At 42.5% G+C, this 19,926-nt stretch overlaps 1 protein-coding gene across 8 annotated transcripts in view; it reads left to right on the forward strand.

Moving 5' to 3' along the window:
* The window catches only part of SIAE (sialic acid acetylesterase), a 112,361-nt gene that overhangs the window by 14,596 nt on the left and 77,839 nt on the right, over window positions 1-19,926 (forward strand). For all 8 annotated transcript variants that reach the window (XR_015241243.1, XR_015241242.1, XR_015241241.1 and 5 more), the window contains 4 exons: window positions 7,529-7,667; window positions 10,076-10,253; window positions 12,128-12,237; window positions 12,798-12,931. Coding sequence is in view for 1 of the 8 variants with exons in the window: in XM_025928630.2 (XP_025784415.1) it covers window positions 7,529-7,667; window positions 10,076-10,253; window positions 12,128-12,237; window positions 12,798-12,931 (561 nt within the window). In the remaining 7 variants the exon portion in view is untranslated. The remainder of the gene's footprint in view (window positions 1-7,528; window positions 7,668-10,075; window positions 10,254-12,127; window positions 12,238-12,797; window positions 12,932-19,926) is intronic.

A 19,926-nucleotide genomic window follows, 5' to 3' on the forward strand; every position in this document is an offset into this window, starting at 1 on the left:
GTCATTTCACTTTCTTGAGAGTGTCCTTTGATACATAAAAGTTTTTAATTTCAGCAAAGTCTAGTTTATTTATTTATTTTTTTGTTTTCTATGCTTTTGATGTCACATACATGAAATTGTTGCCAAATCCAGTGTTAAGAAGGTTCCCCCCCCATGTTGTCTTCTAAGAATTTTATACTCTTATGTGTTTGATCCTTTTTGACTCAATTTTTATATATAGTGTAAGTTGAAGATCTAACTTCATTCTTTTGCAAGTGGATATGCAGTTCTTGCAGCAGCATTTGTTGAAGACTGTCCTTTCCATATTGAACTCTTGGAACTCCAATTGACCATATATGTGAGGGTTTATTTCTGGGCTTACTATTTTATTCCATTGGTCTATATGTGTCTCCTTATGCCAGTACCATACTGTTTTGATTACTGTAGCTTTGTAGTAAGTTTCAAAGTTGGGAAGTATGAGTCTTCCAACTTTATTCTTCTTTTTCAAGATTGTTTTGGCTATTCATGGCTATTCATATGGAATTTTCTTGCAATTCCATATGAATGTGAGGATATGCTTTTCCATTTCTGCAAGAAAGGCTTTTGGAATTTTGATAGATATTGTGATGAATCTGTAGATTGCTTTGGGTGATATTGACATTTTAATGATTTTAAGCCTTCCTGCTATGAAGGGATGTTTTTCCATTAATTTAGATCTTTAATTTTTTTCAGCAATGTTTTGCAGTTTTCAGTATACAAGTCTCTTACCTCCTTTGCTAGATTTATTCCTCAGTGTTTAATTCCTTTAGATGCTATTGTACATGAAATTTCTTTCTTAATTGCCTCTTAAGACTGTTCATTGCTGGTGTATAGAAACAAATGATATTTGCATGTTGGTCTTGTACCCTGACACTTTGCTGAATTTGTTTATTAGTTCTGGTAGCTTTCTTGTGAATTTTTTTGGGTTTTCTAATATAGGAGCATATCATCTATGGATAGAGATAGTTTTACCTCTTTGGATGCCTTTTATTTCTTTCTTTTTTTTTTTTTTTTTTTTTTTTTTGTCTAATAACTCTGGCTAGAGCTTCCTGTACAATGTTGAATAGTAGTGGTGAAAACAGACATCCTTCTCTTGTCCTGGTTTTAGTAGGAAAACTCTCACTCTTTCACCACTGAGTGTGATGTTACTTGTGGGTTTTTCATAAATGCCTTTTATCATGTTGAGGAATGATCCCTCTATTCCTAGTTGTCTGAGAGTTTTTACCACGAAAGTATGTTGCATTTTGTTAAACTAAGTCTGAGACTTAGTTTTCACGACTATACTGCAGTAGTGATTGTATCTGACCTAATTTACTGAGCCATTAAAAAGATTAAATTATTTTGTTTGTTTCTAAAAGGTCTTTATAAATTGAAAATAGCTGTCAAAATATAAGGTATTGCTATTTTTTCAAATTTTTTATTATAAAAAGTTTTAAGCACACAAAAAAGTTAAGAGACTTGCAAACACCTATATACCCACCACCTAGATTCACAGTTGGTAATATTTTGCCTTATGTGGTTTATCTGTTTGTGTGTGTGTGTGAATTATCTCAATGTAAGCTGTATATCTTGATATTTCAGTTAGGTGTCATATGTCAAATTGATACATATTCATGTATAAAATTAATATGTTGATTTATATGTACATATATGTATACATAATAGAAAATATGCTAGGTCTCAAAATTTAAGAACAGCTAATCTTCAAAGGCTGTGATGTATATATAAATATAAACATATATTTGTATATATTTTTTTACACAGAAAGAACATATATGTATATATACATATTTTTTTTAACAGAAGGCCAGTGATGATTTTTTTTTTGCTCAACTTTTTCATAGCCTAGGATTTCTTTTGTTAGCATCAATTCATTTTTCTCTGTTTCACTCACAGCCTTTGAAGACGTTCTTAAATTTTGAGACCTAGCATATTTTCTCCTTTATGATAACTGTATAGAGGCTTCACTAGGCTCTATTTACTCTGCTAGAATTGTTGGGAGGAAAGGCACTACACAGGCTCCCAAGTAGGGACGGGACACACAGGGTGCATGGAGTCATGTGGGATGGAACCAGGGAATACTGACTTGCCATCTGTTGGTCAGTGACGAAATTCACTTTGAAGGGTTCCGGTGTTCGTTGCTCTTAGAGAATAGGGCTGCCCTGACAGACTATGAGTGAGGTCTCTTAAGTAAAGCTGGGTAAAAAGGACACTGAAGGGGCGCCTGGGTTGCTTGGTCGGTTAAGCGTCCGACTTCAGCCCAGGTCATGATTTCACGGTCTGTGAGTTCGAGCCCCGCGTCGGGCTCTGTGCTGACAGCTCAGAGCCTGGAGCCTGTTTCAGATTCTGTGTCTCCCTCTCTGTCTGCCCCTCCCCTGATCATGCTCTGTCTCTCTCTGTCTCAAAAATAAATAAACGTTAAAAAAAAAAATTAAAAAAAAAAAAAAGGACACTGAAAAAGTTGCCAAGGGAAGGAAAGTTCTTAGTAGTTTGGTATTCTAGCAAGGCAGCAGAGGTAGAACAAAAGCCTTGGTGCTGTATGTCTTTGGCATTCAGATTTATTTTGAAGATCAGCTCTACTTTCTAATTAGACACAAAAACTGTCTAGAATGAAGAGGGTGGATTTCTGGATAGGGGTGATGGTGTTAGAGCTTTGGGCCTCAGAATTGTCCCCTCTTCGTTTGTTTAGTGGAAGCTGTCTGATTTAAAAAGGAAAGTAAGGAAGATCATTGTCATTTCTTTTAAATTAAAATCAGGGTTGGACAACATATTAGCAAGGTCACAGACATAATTGAAACTATATTAGCTTGAAATATTGCTGACAGAAGGGTAAAGGTTTTTTATGCAGTATCAGAACTTCAGAGAAAGTAATCTGAGTTAAGTTCTTTGGCACATTTGAAACTGGGATTGATTTTCTTTCCTTGTCTGTATGTTCTGATTTTGCTATAATGAGCATGAACTAACTATAATTTTTAAAAGAAAGTTATAAAAACAAGAAACTGATATGCACTTGCCTAATCCCTTAAAGATTTATCGAAGGCTCAGTTTGCAATGAAGAGTCCCATTAAATAAACAAGAATCTTAGGAATAAATGGTTTTGTTTGCATTATGGGTTGGCACAAATATGTTCTGCGTACTTTGATTTGTTTCCTTTAATAAGTTAAGAACTTGAAAAGATTATTGTCTTCCTAGCTCTTCCCCTGAAACTTAGTTTCTCCTCAAGTTGATATTTATTTTCTTGCCTTTCTTTCATTATGCTTCTCCAGTTTTGAGGAATACTTAAATTTGAGGTTTAAAAATCTCTATGACTATACTATGATCTCAACTCATTTTTGAAAAAATTTTTATTTATTTTATTTCATTTTTTAAAAATGTTTATTTATTTTTGAGAGAAGAGAGAGCACATGAGCAGGGCAGGGGCAGAGAGAGAGGGAGACAGAGGATCCGAAGCAGGCTCTGTGCTGACAGCAGACAGCTCGATGCGGGGCTCGAACTCACAAACTGCCAAGATCTTAACCTAAGCTGAAGTCAGAAGCTTAACCGACTAAGCCCCCAGGCACCCCAATTCATTTATTTTTGTTTAAATATGTAAAATTGAGTCCTTTCACATACTTTGTGGTTTATTTTGCTTTTATTGCTTCTACCCTGGATTGCTTTTTTTTTTTTCTTTTTCTTTTGTTAACTAATTACTAAATAATGCTACTAAAAAGATCCTACTCTGGACATACCTACTCCATTTTTGTATTAGTTTTCTAATTCAGAATCTAAATTCTTGCATTTATGTCTTCACAACCAGTATCTTATTTACTCTTGCTTCCTGCCCTACTTAAATATGTGGGAACTTTTGAATTTAAATGTTTATCGAACTGAACTTTAACTGGGCTCCCTTTCAGCCCAAGTGGCTGGAAGCAAAACTGAAGTTTTATATCTTGAGAGAAAGCATGGTTTTGTTTAGAAGTGGGATTGCTGTTAACTCACTAAGGAAAACAGTCCTTTCTTGAATGCTTTGATTATAGTTCCCTGTTTGCACAGAAAGGCATGGACCAGATGTATTTGTATCTATACAGTCAGGTTCTCAATAGCAGGCTGTGCCAGGGGATCTCATCTCATTTTCTGTCAAGCTAAATCAGATTTTGATTGTTAAGAGTAAACACATTCTTTCTGCCTAGAATTTACTCTTCAGCATCTTCTGCATTAGATTAAAGCTATAAGCTCTGAGATACAGGGAGATAGAAAAAGAATTCCATCTGACACAGCCACATGTTAATTTTTTATTTTTTTTGTTTTAAATCATGCGCTTAGTTTGCAAGACAGCATTTTAGGTGCTGATGGTGTCAAAAGCCAAGTTTTGTAGTCTCTTAACATTCCATAGAACTTTATTTTTTGATCGAAAGCATGCTTTATATGATTCTTCCTTTATTCCTTTTGCTCCTTTTTCCTCTAAAGACGCCCAACACAGACATGCACGTACACACACATGTACACATGTACATGTACATATGCACACATGCACACACATGTACCCAGACACGGTATCTGTCTCTTCTCTTTGCCCTCCTCCGTGTGACTTTTCTGAGGAGGTAAGATTTCTACTATAACCTACCACTCTTCACATTCAAATGAAGGAAATGGCAGATTGTATGCCCATCTTGTTGTTAGGGTAAAGTGGAATTTTAAGATTGAGTGTTATTTATAACACTGAGTGAGATGTGTATAAATGGAGAAAAGTCTAAATGTTCATCTGTCGCCTCCTAACTCAGGGTAGGTCTTAAGACTTGGATATTTCTAGTTAGGCTCAGAAGAAGATGGCCAGTGTTAGACAAGGAAGCCCAGTTTTCAATATCTTGGCAATCCTGACATTGTTCCTATACAAGTAGAGAAGTCAAAATCCAGAAGCAAAGGGCTCATACTGTATTACAGTAAAAGATTCATGGGAGGTATGGTGGCTGGCTTATTTATAGTTATTGCCTCAACTTTAAAGCTGCTATATTCTACTGTAGTAGAAGGGACTCTAACTTAGAAAACCTAAATTCTTTATTAAGTGAAGCTCCCCTGTGTTCTTTGGTATGGATTCCCCACGCGTGCGCACAGCCTCACATACTCTCACACAAGGGCCCTGCTCCCTCACGCAGACCCCATGCCAAGATTCTCTGAGGAAATAGATTCTTGACGTTTCTTCATTAATTCAAGAATGTGGCATAAAGGTTACAAAATGAACACAGGCGAGCAGCTGCTTTGATGGTGGACGGCCTGTCCCCAGGGAGGCAGTGGTACACTCTTTCCACCGCAGCAGCCTTAATGACTTCAAATACCTTGGTATTCATTTACATCCTCATTTAAATACTTGGTAGGAAAATAATTACACTGAGGTGTTTGATGAGATGAAATTTGATCTCAGCAGATGGAGTAAGGCTTCCCCTTTCATCAGCGGGGGGAAACCAAGTGTCATTTAAATGAAAATCTTCCTGAAATCTCTTTATTCCTAAATCTGCTGCCCATATCCCCGAGGAAATGCTTCCATCAAGAAGGCTTGGTGAGATTGGGAAAGGATACCAATTTCAGAAGTAATTGTCATCAGGTACAGCAAGAATTTTCCCCCACCCCCAAGGGTTTTTTTAAACGCTTGCTGTGGCTTTCAGGTTTTGGCTGGAGATAATACACAAATGTGAATTTGAAAATGCAAGTTTTTCCCGGCCGGTGTTTTGGATCCAGATCTGTGTGCTGGTGACACGGGAGAGTGCCAAACACCGCAACCCTGTCGGCCTTGAATAGTCCACCGCGCTGGCAACGGGCCTATGAGACAAGTAGCATGTTCACCCGTACCCGCCTCCCCAAGCTGGCATCTCACTGCGATGCGGCACTTGAGTTCCCAGGCAGTGCGGAAGCTAGTGTGGGAGGAGAGAAGGAAAGCAGTCTCATCCACGGTTTCCATGGAAGCAGCATACCATCCTTAGTGCTCAGAGAGGAGCTGGTTTCAAGGGAGGTGACTTTTTACAGGTACTTGCTGCCGAAAAATAATTTTCCTGCCAGAATAGACTGTGAGTGCTTTAGCCTGTTTTCACTCTTGACTGTTTATTTTACATTTCGCTTGCCGGGCAAGATTTTGCACAAACGTGTCTGGATTTCCTATGGAATTTTCCCGAGAACGTATGTAGTCTCTGTCCTGATAGCGTGAAGACCAGCGACCCCCACCGGCTAGAGCTGCTGTTACCCAGGGGGCACTTCAAGGCGGTGGCTCCCGTAGTGATCCCAGAGACATTTCACTTGCATCTGGCCGTCTTATTGGCCACAGCAGGCTCAGTGGCAAGTCAAAAGGCGATTCAAGGGGGCAGTCTATTTCATTGCAATGCCCTGCGGGGGCACTCTGGCTGCTCCAGGGTTTCTCTTACACTGTGGACTGGAGGGCCAGCTGTATTCTGTGTGGTGGGTGGGAGGAAAGGGGAACCAGCTGCACACTCGGTGGCTAGCGGCCAATGGAAAGTATCCCAGCCTCCTGCGCTCTCGCTGTGGCAGTCCCGTCAGCTGGAGCTCTTGTTCCCTGAGGCCAATGATAACTGGGCTTCCCGATGCGCCTGTTAGCCCTTTGTTTTGGGAAAACCAGACCAGTCCAGGGTGGGGTGGGGGGATAGAGAAGACAAGAAAAGGCACCCAAATTACAAAGCAAGTCAATACATTTACAATCTGTATTCTTTGTAAAAGAAAAGAAAAGCATAACTCAAAAATCAGGATGGAAGGAACTGGCACTTCTCTATAAGCTCACAGAGGAATGACTAACAAAGAAACTACTCAGTATAATGCAGTCTCCTCCAGAAAAGCTCCAAGCCATTCCTGTCATACTCTTGGCAACTGGTGAGGTTTTGTGAAGGGATCTGGGAACAAGTGGGGTCTTTGGGTGGACACTTTTCTTTGTCTGCAGCCATGCTGAACATCACCTTTCAGACTGCCCTGTCTTCTGTGCCTTTCTTGAGTGATTGGGCAGGATGAGATGAGAATATAAACATTTGAGATATTTCAGTATGTCTTAGTACTTCGAACAATCATCTCTCAGGTGTGTTCCTTTTGAAGACACCTCTCTTCGTGTTATGGATTACACACACCTACCTCCCCCTGGCCTTTTGAGCTCCATTTTGGAGAGACGTGAATGCTATGGTTTTGTGTTATCAGTTACTTTTTCTGACTAGAAGCATTTTAGTTTCAAGATACTACAGTGGGTCTAGTTGACAGTTGATCTTTAGCCTAAACCTCATCCAATTCAGACTTGCTCCTTGAGATCTCAAATTTCAGGGTATTCCTACCTTCTTTGGGAACAGGATTCACCATGGTCTGTGTTTGTCAAGGTGTATCAAGGTGAGTCAGAGCAGCCCATCACTGCTTTGGGTTATTTATTTGATCTTGGTTTATGAAGGCTCAGAAGAGCTCAGAGGTTGGGTAGTGTTTACTAAGAGGTGGTAGGCTAGTTGGCTGCCCACTAGGTTGATGTAAGAAATGACATTCCTGTCTGTTTTCCTAGATATTCAATGCGACAAGAGAGCTGTCTAACACTGCGGCCTATCAGTCTGTCCGCATCTTCTCTGTGTCGCTCACTGAGGCAGAGCAGGAACTGGAGGACCTGGCCAAGGTTGACTTGCAGTGGTCTAAACCCACCTCAGGTGAGTGACTGTGGAACGTGTGCCATCTCTTGCGTACTGGGTCAGTGCCCTAGGAGGACTCTGGAGCCCTGAATTTGGTTCTGATCTATTTATTAGGATTCAGCCACCCTTATGCTCATTTCTCGTTGACTCTCCACCTGAGTTCTGGGGGTAGCCACTTCATGCATTTCTTCCCAAGATTCCCCCCTGCTATGAGCAGATGACACTTCCTTCAGCTTCACTGAACAGACTGAGGCCACTCACATGAGCTCTGCCAGCATCTCTCAACACTGCCTCAATGCTCTTCTCTTTTTCTCTTCCTTCCTTTGTTTCTGTGTCTGAACACAGCTGAGTGCTGTCCTTTCAGGGCTACCTGTGATGTGGGTGCTTCCCCTTCCAGGGCCTTCTACCCCTCGAGCTCTGGTCTTTCACCCCCATGTCCATTCAGCACAAAATCTTTATTTCCCACCTGTTCTGTGTCAGGCTTTGTGCTGGACCCCAAGGACACAGCAGTGAGCAGGACAGACACAGGCTCTGCTCTCAGATTCTGCCTTTCTTTTACTCTAAGCAGACAAAACAAAACAAAACAAAACACACACACAAACATGACAACCCCCCTTCTCATGGTGTCTCACCACTCTCCTTTGCTCTGTTAAACTTTTCTAGAGTATTTTCTGTCCTCATTCTTTTCACTGCCTTTTCTATGTTCACTCTTGGTAATTTGTCTTCTCCTTCCACCTCAACAACTTGTTCACCTCAAGGCTGCTGCTGTTCTTCCATTTATACACTCTGGAACACTCTAGCCCTTGACCCTGCTGAAGGACACCTGTTCTCATTGAGCTTGTATTCCAGTGCGGAGGAATACAGGAAATGCTTAATACAATTAGTAAATTCTATACAAAGTGTCTGGTCCTCAGTATTACACTATCTGAATTCTCCCTGTGAGAACTCAGGAACTGAAGAGATTTGGGTAAATTTTTGGATAAATCTCTTGGTCTATGAACTCTCCTTACATGGTATCCCAAACTCAGGAATCTGTTAGGTTTGGATAATATATTATACCTTCCTATTATCCCCCTTTTACTCTCTGAACTCTGAGACCGAATACATTTTTGGGGATCAAGGGATAGGGTGGATGGGGGCGTAAGCTAATGAGACAGAACTATATAAATAAAATACATCAGGGGAGGGGGTGCAGTAGGACTGTTGGGGGCTGGGATGGGGTTGTGGTTTCTCGTTGAGGGTGGCCATGGGGGTCTCAGTTGAGAAAGGCGATGTTTCGGTGATCAGCTGGCAGAGGCGAGGCAAGCAGGTATCTGGGGAGGAACACAGTAGGTCAAGTCGCTGTCATATTCCAAATCTCTGCCACCTCCTCTGCTGTTGTCATGTCACGTCTCTCTGACTGCAGCGGGGAAGGTTGGCCGGTATGAAGGAGCCGCCTCTGATCTAATCATGGTACTCCTCCCGTCTCAATGTCCTCAACCCCAGTCACCTCTACAAAGTCCCCTTAGCCACTTCGGGTCACACACCCATAGGTTGCAGGCATCAGGGTGTGAACATCTTTGGAAGGCTGTTCTGCCTTCCACCCATTCTCATTCCCAAGCCTTTTCAGTGGCTTTCTGTTTTCTCTCCTCCAAGATGTGATTCCCCTCCTGTCTTATCTTCCACTCATCCCCTTTTGTGGCCTAGGCTCCAGTCACATACTTTTCAACATTTTTCCTACTCTGTGTCCTTTTTTAATATATTGTTTCCTCTGGATAGAATGCCAGCCCTGCATTCCCTTTCCCTTCCTTCTTATTTACCTTTTCCTTATACCTAACTGTCAGTGGGCCCACCTTTATACCAGCTACCCACAGCCACCCGGCACCAGCCAGTGAATTTACTGACTCTGCATTAGGTACTAGACATCGGGGATCCAGAAGTGAAGAAGATAAGGGCCCTGCCTTCGAGTAGCTAATAGTTAAGTGGGGGTAAGGAAAACACTGTGCTTAGAAGATTAATGGAAGCACAGGAGAGGGGGTCATTCTTAGACTTTTTGTGATCTGCTTTTCATTTGATATTCTTACTTTTGCTGTTAAAACCCCTTACCACCTGTTTGTACCTCCTGAGGCACTTAACCATATTGGGTCGTCTATTTTATTCAGTTGAATGTCTTATTCTGTAGAATGTAAGAGCTATGAGGAGAGCCTCCATGTCTCTCCATATCTCTTTATTCACTGTATCCCAGCCATCTAGAAGTGCCTGGCACCTAGAAGGTGCTCACTCAGTTTCACAGTTCATTTGAAATTTATTTGAACTTCCAGTATTACACTGTCAACTTTTTGAGTGCCTGCATTGTAGAGAGTTTGGATCTTTTGCAGTGCCAACCCGGTGACTTATATGTAAACTACTATGTTTCTGTCATTTTTTCTTTAACTTTTTCTGACCAGAAAACTTAGGCCATGGAGTTTTCAAGTACATGTCAGCAGTGTGCTGGCTCTTTGGGCGTAACCTGTATGACACATTGCATTATCCCATTGGGCTGATCTCCTCCTCGTGGGGTGGGACACCCATTGAAGCCTGGTCTTCTGGAAGGTCACTGAAAACCTGTGGTGTTCCTACACGAGGGTAAGAAATCATCCTGAAGTCTGGGAGAAAGCCTTGGAAATTATGTAAGACAGAAGGATCATGGTTTCCTTTGGGGAGCCAAATCTGTGTTAAATGTCCAAATATGTATTGAATGTATGTAACTTATTCTGTGAACATGTATGGTATTCTTTTTTTTTTTAAGTTTATTTATTTTTATTTATTTATTTTTTTTCCAACGTTTATTTATTTTTGGGACAGAGAGAGACAGAGCATGAACAGGGGAGGGGCAGAGAGAGAGGGAGACACAGAATCGGAAACAGGCTCCAGGCTCCGAGCCATCAGCCCAGAGCCCGACGCGGGGCTCGAACTCACGGACCGCGAGATCGTGACCTGGCTGAAGTCGGACGCTTAACCGACTGCGCCACCCAGGCGCCCCTAAGTTTATTTATTTTTGAGAGAGAAAGAGCATGAGAGAGCGTGTGAATGAGTTGGGGAGGGGCAGGGAGAGAATCCCAAGCAGGTCCTGAGCTGTCAGCACAGGGCCTGATGTGGGCTTTTTACTCACAAACTGTGAGATCATGACCTGAGCTCAAACCAAGAGTCAGACCCTTTACCAACTGAGCCACCCAGGTGCCACCGTAAGGTATTATTTTTATTGTCATCAGCACCACGATCATTTGAGAATATGTCAGGAAGCAATTATGATCCTTTTCCTTAATAATAGTGATAGCTAATACTTACTGAAGGCTTTCTCTTTGTTGGATACTGTTATCATCACTTTATATGTATGACTTCACTTAATACTCCCAACAACCTCTACAAGTGTAGATACTGTTAACATACTAAGCTACTAAGCTTAAGTCTCAGAGGGGTTTAGTAACTTGCTCATGGCTACAGCTGGTAAGTGGCAAAGTCTGGCTTCAATGTCTGTGCTCTTAACCACTGTGCTCTATTGTCCATGAGAATAAACACTGTAACATGAAGAACAAATATTCATGTAATCAAAGAGATGTATTAGTATATTGATTATGAAAGCACGATCAGGAAAAGCTGGATCAGGAAGAACACATGGGGTGGGGAAGAAAGGAATAGTTATTAAAATCCTGACACTAATATTAACACAGAGATTAATAGTCTGTGAACTGTTTTCATAAATATTATGTCATTAAATCTGGGAAGGGCCCTGGAGAGAGGCTGAACTTCAGCTCTTGGTATAGCTTAGGTAAAGTCATGCCTGTCGGGGAGGGAAGACCTTCCACTTTGGGACTGACAGAATGGCCTAGGTAGAGTGGGAGGGATCTAGATAGAGCCAGGCTTCCCAGGTCTCTGGGGACGTGAAGGGATGCCATCAAGGGTGTGGGGAAGTGGGCATTCTCATCCACACCTCCCATGAGTATAAATTCATATACGTATTTTACAGAGAAGTTTAGGAACATGTTTAAAGCTTTGAAAAAAATGTGCCCTTTGACCCAGCAATGTCATTTCTGGGCACTTATCTTAAGGAAATAAGCCTATATGCAGTGATTTTAGCTATGAGGAAGATAAGCAAAAAGCTTAAAAAAATCCAAGTGTGCATCAACTGAGTACTAGTTGAGTAAATTTATTGTCTGCATGAGACACTCACAAAAAAAGACTCCTCTTCTCTGGTTTTAGTGACCTTATCTGGAAACTGGGATGGCCCCCTCTGAACTTGTACTGACTGATACATTTATCCTGGGAAGAACCTGGATAGATATGAAAGTTGGAGGCTATTCAACATGTTTTCATGGGAAACAGAGTGGTTCGGTCTAATCTTGTGTTGCTATCATCAGACGTTTACCCCAGATGAAAGTTGGATAGACACTCAGTTTAGGGACCATGATGTGATCGGTCACTAGCTCTCTCATGATACTTGTGCTTCTTATCAATTTTAGGTTCGCTCAGTCTGATTCTGTAACCGGTCCCAGTAAGAACTCTGTTCTCTGGAATGCCATGATCCATCCACTACATAATATGACTCTGAAAGGGATGATATGGTACCAGGGTGAGTGTTAATTTGTTGTTTCTCCATTGTATTAGTTAGCTTTTGCTGTGTAACAAACCAGCCCAGGATTTAGGGACTTAAAACAATAATAGTTTTATTTGGCTCCCCATTTGGTGGTTTATTGGGGTAGTTTTCCTGTATCGACTACTTTGGTTAATTTCTTTCAGGATCTTTTATGTGTCTTTGGCCACCCGGCAGGTGTCTGGTGGCTGGATGGCCTCGGATGGCCTCTCCCTCCTGTCTGTTGACTGCTGGAGCACCCTGGTACTCAAGTGGTCCCTTATCCTTTAGCAAATTAGTTCAGATTCTTTATCATTTACACAGCAGCCTCAGGGTTGCAAGTATATCAAGAGAGAACAAACCCCAGAGCTGAAGCACTCTTCAAACCTCTGCTTGCATCATGTTTGCTGATGCCTCCTTGGCCAGAGCAAGTGACAAGGCCAGTCCAGAGAGACTGCAGGAAGACTCATTCCCTAAGGGCATGGGTAGAAGGTGGGGAGTAACATGTGGCCATGTTTGCATCTACCCCAACCCCCTCTCATAATCTGGACTGTTTTTAGGGGAGTCCAATATAAATGTTAACAGGGACCTGTACAATTGCACATTCCCTGCGCTCATTGAAGACTGGCGTCAAGCCTTCCACCGTGGCTCCCAGGGGCAGACAGAGCGTTTCTTCCCATTTGGATTTGTCCAGGTATGTGTTGAGAGGAAGCAGGTTTTGGGTATTGGGGTGGGGGTGTCCTGTGGAGGTCTCTTTCCTGGAATCCATATGCCTTTTTTTGCCCTCATAGTCTGCTGGTCAAGAACTAACGGTAAGACTTAATTCATCTCAGTTCACCGATGGGACAATTACATCTTCAAAAAAAGTTAATAAGTAATATTTCTTTTATTTAACATTATTTTTTTAATGTTCATTTATTTTGAGAGGGACAGAGCACAAGTAGGGGAGGGGCAGGGAGAGAGGGAGACACAGAATCTGAAGCAGGCTCCAGGCTCCTAGCTATCAGCACAGAGCCGGACACAGGGCTTGAACTCATGAACCATGAGATCATGACCTGAGTGGAAGTTGGACGCTTAACCAACTAAGCCACCTAGGCGCCCCAGTAATATTTCTTATTAAAAAATGAACACATACATGTTCATTAAAGATATTTAAAAGATAAGCAAAAAAAAAAAAAAAGCTAAAACATTTCCAATTGCACAATCCAGAATCTGTTCATGTATTTTCGCAGGAGGATCCATACCATAATACTGTACCATATCTTGCTGCTTCTCTCTCTCTCTTTTTAATGTTAATTTATTTTGAAAGAGATAAAAAGCAAGTATGGGAGGGTCAGAAGAGAGAGGGACAGAGAATCCCAAGCAGGCTGCATGCTATCAGCGCAGAGCCCCATGCAGGGCTCAAACATATGAACTGTGAGATCATGACCTGAGCCGAAATCAAGAGTCGGGCGCTTAACCCACTGAGCCACCCAGGCGCCCCTTGCTTCTTCTCTTCATATGTATTGCGAACATTTTTTCATGCCAATAAATATATTTTTAAGTTTATTTATTTATTTTGAGAGAGGGACAGAGAGAGAGAGAGGGAGAGCATGCAGGGAGGGGCAGAGAGAGAGGGAGAGAGAGAATCCCAAGCAGGCTCTGCTGTGTCGGCACGAAGCCCGATGTGGGGCTCAAACCCACAAACCATGAGATCACGACCTGATCCAAAACCAAGAGTTGGGTGCTCAACCGACTGAGCCACCCAGACGCCCCTCATGCCAATGAATATTAATCTTGAGCACAATTTATAATGATTGCAGAATACTTTGAAATATGGTTGTATTGCAGTTTATTTAACTAGTTCTCAAGAAATGGACCCTTCGGTTGCTTTAAACATGTTGCTTTTGTAAGCAGTGGTGCGTTGATTGTCCTTGTAGCTAAATCACTGCATGCGTGCTTAATTCTTTCCATAAGATAAATTCCCAGAAATGAAATTGCTGCATTAAATTGAACATTAATTTGAACGTGTCCTCAGGTTTCTCTGTAGAAGTTTATGAATTTGTGTTCAGTGTGTACTCTTAGCAGCTATGTGTGTACTTGGCCGTGCCCTCCCTAACTTGGTGCTGTCCTTTCCAGCCCCTGTAGTGAACCTTGGTCTCTCACTCCCAGCCCACTGCCCCTGCTCTTTGCCTGGAGCACCCTTTCTCTCCTGCACTCTCCTGACCAACTTCGTCCTTTAGATCTCAGCCTGGACATCAGTTAGGAAGCCTTCTGTGACTGTCCAGCATCTGGGGTGCACCACCTCCTTTCCCCCGATGGGTAATTTCTTAGCACCCTCTCCTTCCCCCATTTTCCTTGCATGTCAGTCGCACACGGCATCATGTTTTCCTGCATCACACTTGTATCTCAGGACCTAACTGGTCAGCAGTTATTAAATATGGTCTAACACATAAATGAAAAAATATATCAAGAGAAATCACACTTTTAATTAGTGGCAACTAGACAGAAGGATTCTGCTCTCGTCCTCGCCTAAAAGGAATGAACGTATTTAACCAAGTTGTTGATGGCTTTGCCTTACCTGTTCAAATGACTCCTCCCAGACCTACACTCTTTAGCAGGGTGGTAAGCGGCGACTCTTCTGAAATACAGGAAATGAAACAAGTAAGGTGTTAGAAAAGCGGGGCCCAGCTCACAACATACTAATGGAACAGGCTTTAAGATTTGAATTGGACACATGCTTCCAGATGTCTGCCTCTGCATGTCCCGCAGATACCTTCTGCTCATCGTCCTCACGTGGCTTCTACCTTGTCTTATTGCACCACGCCTTTTCTTGGATGAGGACTTTTATGGACCTCCTTTCCACTTATACTGACTTTACAACCATTTTCTTTCTTCCTTCTTACCTTTGTTTTGACTTCAAAACCAGATTATTCTACTCATTATTGTCAAAATAGCCAGCCCTGTCAGCAGATCTGTATTTCTGGTGGTGGAAACTACATCTGGACTTCTGAGGTTCTTTTTCATCTTTGCCGTGTAGATGGTGATTTGAATGTGACTCCAGCCAATTCAGACCGTGTGTTGTATGCTGCTTATATGCCGTGAACTGTGTGAGGTGCTAGAGATACAGTGCGAATCAGAGAGACCTGGTCATTGCCCTTAGGCCTTACTGTTTGGCAGGAGTCCCTCAGACTCGGGGCTTTAACTGATCACCATCGACAAAAATATGTTGGTTACTTTTGGAAAACTGGGAGCCCTGATCTCAGCCCATCAGAGCCCTCCTTCGGCTCTGTGATTTTGAGCCAGATATTAAATAGGGAGATTATTATTTTGAGTATTGAATGAGCTAACTCGTGTAAAGCCTGGCACATGCCAGATAATGTTCATCAGTGAGAGAAGTCAGAAAATTGGGGGTGGGGGGCACAGTTGGTCTGCAAGGAAAGATGAATTGGCTTTGTAGAGGTGTTGAATTTGAAATGATGGTTGCAATAACTAAAGCACGGTTAGAGACGCAGGACTCAAGCTCAGCATAATGCCCCGGGCCGGACACACGTATCTGAGAGTTGTTAGTAGTGAGGTGACCGGAAGCATGGGAGGGAAAGAAGACCAGGAGGCTATAGGGAGTCCTGAGGAGATGCTTTTGTACAGCGGGTGTGGAGCAACGGGAGTGAAGTGCAAAGTACATACAGTATGCTATTGTAAAGTCTCCTGAATGGGGCCCCTTTTATATTCTTTGGCTATTATATGCCTTCATTAGCGGTGGTATTTCTACTAATCGCTGTGGGAGACTGAACGGCACCCTAGCGGATCTCAGAGTAGGGAAAACAAGAATTTCATTTGGGTATGGAGTATGCTGGTGCCTCCATGTGGCCACTGTGTCATAGTGCAAGCGAGTCAAGTGCACCTGTCCAGTGCGAGTGCGTGGTGAAACTGGAGAATTGCTGCAGGAATTCTCCACAAACGGCCATTTGGAGACCACTTCCTTGGCTTGAGCGGCTGTGTAAGCATCTCTCGGTGTTGGGCCTCAGCCTCGTACTTACCCTAGACTCTTTCTGGTGGCTCTGCTGCTGTGATCCTCCTCATGGCACTGGCTGCCGAGCATGATTCCACTTTCGGTCTGTTGGGTGTTGTGTGGGAAGAAGCAGTGTTGCTCACTGGGTCTTCTCGTGAAATTCCATTGTGAAGCTTCAGCACCTTTTATCATTTCATATGTGAAAGCAGATTTGCCGAGAGATAAGAGAACTAGAAATGTCCCCTTAATTCCAGATCACACCCCTTCTGCTGCTGTCGCAACCTCACCAGTGTTTTCCTGATGATTTTCTAGTCTTTCTGGAACAGGTCAAGAAGCAGAAAACTTCCTGTTTTCAAGCCTTCATTTGGCCACGTTTGTCCAGGATGATCTCAGGTATTTGCTGGCCATGGGAGTGAGAAGGCTGTGGGGAGCACTCTCTTCATTGTGTAGCTCCCCTGATGGGGACAGAAGACTTCAAACGGGGCCCAAAGACAGTGGTTGCTCACCCAGGACGTTTGCCAGCTTGTGGTTTGACTTACTGTTAGATCATGGTTTGTAAAAGAGGGATAATAGGTTGATGCCTCTCATTGCCTGGACTGTGGCTAAGAATAAGTTGCAGTCTACATCAGAGAACATGGTGATAGAAATATCAGAGAATTAAGGAAGGAAGAAAGAGTGGGACCACATGCGTCATAGTAGTATTGGAGAATTTTTCTGGGAGTCTCTGTCCTTTGCAGGAGTAGGAGTCTATCAGTTTTTAAAAATTAAATTTTTTTTCTTTGAGAGAGAGGGAGAGACAAAGGTAGAGGGAAGGAGGGAGGGAGGGAGAGAGAGAGAATGAGAAAGAGAGAGAGAGAGAGAGAGAGAGAGAGAGAGAGAGAGAGAGAGAGAAATTGAATCCTAAGCACGCTCTGTGCTCAATGCGGAGCCCAACACCAGACTCGATCCCACGACTCTGGCATCATGACCTGAGCCAAAATCGAGAATCCTATGCTCAATGGACTGAGCCACCCAGGCATTCCAGGAGTCTATCAATTTCAAGTTTAGATGAAAGTGTTTACTCAGTATGTTGCAGAGTCAGACAGCTTCTTACTACCTTTACTGCTCCTGCACTAGTGTAAGGTGCCATCATCTCTTCCTTGAAATATTGCCTTCTTACTGGTCTTCCTGCTTCTACCTTTCCACCCCCTTTAGGATATTCTCAACATTTCAGTTAAAGTGATCCTTTGAAATGCACGCCGTATCAGAAGGCTCCAGTGGTTCCTCCATATGAGTGAAGTCAACAAATGATGTGTGATCTGCACCTACTTTTCTTTGCCTTGCTCACTCCACTTCAGCTATGCCGGCTGCCTTACTGTCTTTAAGCACACTAGGCTTACTCTGCCCTAGAGTCTGCCATTTTCCTTTCCTTCTGCCTGGAAAGTTTTTTCACAAGTATATTAGTTTTCTATTGTAGCGTAAAAAATCACTGCGTGTTTAGCCGCTTAAAATAATGTTACATACATTTGTTATCTTATGGTTTTATGGGTGAGGAGTCGGGGCATGCATGGCTTAGCTGAGTCCTCTGCTTGGGGCTGCAGTGAAGGTGTCGGACAGAGCTGGGGTCTCATCTGAGGCTTGGGTTTTCTTCCAAGCTCAGGTGGCTATTGGTAGAATTTATTTCCTTGAAGCTATAGAACTCATGGCAGCTGACTTCTTGAAGGCCAGTAGGAGTCTCTGACTTATGTACCCCATTTTAAAGGCTTATCTGAATTGGGCTCTCCACATACTCTTCTTTTGGTTTCTTTGAAGTCAGCTGATAGAGGACTTTACCTACATCTGCAGAATCCCAAGCAGATAATTAGGTGTTACAGATTCTGAAGGATGGATACTGTCTTTTCCCTGTATTCCATCCCGTATCCAAGGTGATTGCCTGCTTCTGTCAGTTTGTCTTTTAGGTTATCTTATTCCTGCCCATCCCATTCCTACTGCTATCCTAGGTCAGGCCTTTCTCTTATGTGTCTAGAATGTTCTAGTAGCTTCTGAACCAATCAGTCTCTGTTTTCGGGCTCTTCACAGGATCATTTGCATGATCACTAGATTAATCCTTTGAAATAGTCCTTTTATCATGCCAATAATTTCAGTGGCTCTCTAATTTCTTTTTTTGTAAATGTTTATTTTTGACAGAGAGAGAGAGAGAGAGAGAGAGAGAGAGAGCATGAGTGGGGGAGGGGCAGAGAGAGAGGGAGACACGGAATCTGAAGCAGGCTCCAGGCTCCAAGCTGTCAGCACAGAGCCTGACATGGGACTTGAACTCACGGACCGCGAGATCATGACCTGAGCCGAAGTCGGACGCTCAACTGACTGAGCCACCCAGGCACCCCGGCTCTCTAATTTCTGAATTGAGGTGAAATTCATATAATGTAAAATTAATCATTTTAAAGTATTCAGTTCAGCAGCATTTAGTACATTCACAGTGTCCTCCAGCTGTCACCTCTACAGTGATTCTCTGTTGCTTATAGGTAAAGTATGAATTCTATCCAAACTCTTGCCTCACTATCTTTCCAACGTTGTCTTTCCTACATAAACCCTCAAGTTCAGCTCAGTTACTCTCTCTTGCTCTCAAAATTGCCCTTTTACTTCCTACCTTTTTACATTATAAGATTCTAACATGTCCTATTTGTAGTGGTTGCTTATATTTTCTGGGCCCATCCATTTTTTCTTTTCTTTTCTTTTTTCTTTTCTTTTCTTTTCTTTTCTTTTCTTTTCTTTTCTTTTCTTTTCTTTTCTTTTCTTTTCTTTTTTCTTTTCTTTTCTTTTCTTTTTTCTTTTCTTTTCTCTTTCTTTCTCTCTTTTTCTTTTCTTTTTCTTTTTTTACATATTTTGAGGCCGTGTTTTCTTATAATAATAAACTTTGTTCTTATGCAGAGTACTTGCTGTCTTTGGCTCCAATATAACATTCAATCCATGCTATTTTATACTATTGTTTATTAGCTTCTCTTTAAAGCATTTTTAAAAATGTTTATTTATTTTTAGAGAGACAGAGTGTGTGTGAGTAGGGGAGAGGCAGAGAGAGGGAGAGTGAGAGAATCCCAAGCAGACTCTGTGCTGTCAGCACAGAGCCCGATGCAGGGCTCCATCCCATGAACTGTGAGACCATGACCTGAGCCAAAATCAAGAGTTTATGCTCAACCGACTGAGCCACCCAGGCACCCCTTGTTTATTAACATTTCTTATGTCTAGGTCTGTTCCACCAACAAAGCTGTGAAGTACTTGTGCTGGTTAGCTACTGCTGTGTAACAGATCTCCTCAAAACTCCATGGCTTAAGATAACTATTACTATAGCTCACATGTGTGGATAGCTGGGGTTTGGTTGATCTTGGCTGAGCTCCACTGAACTCTTTCATATCTCTGTGGGTCAGTGGCAGGGATGGGGCCAAGTGGGGTGGGGGCTCTGCTTTCTCCTGGGCATGGTTGGCATGGGTCAGAAGAGGCAGCTCTGTTCCACAGCTCTCCTCCTTCTCCAGAGAGCCATAGGCTAGCCTAGGCATGTCCTTGTCATGGTGACAGCAGAAATGTGAAGGAGCCAATGGGACCACTCAGGTCTCTTGGGCCCTAGGCTAAGAACTGACACACCATAACTTGTGTTTCAATCTGTTGACCAAAGCGAACCATATGACTGAGCTCAGAAAGTGGTAGGGAAATACACTTTGTTTTTT

This window comes from Puma concolor, chromosome D1, assembly GCF_028749965.1.
Source record: "Puma concolor isolate L17-30 chromosome D1, mPumCon1.1.hap2, whole genome shotgun sequence".
Lineage (NCBI taxonomy): Eukaryota > Metazoa > Chordata > Mammalia > Carnivora > Felidae > Puma > Puma concolor.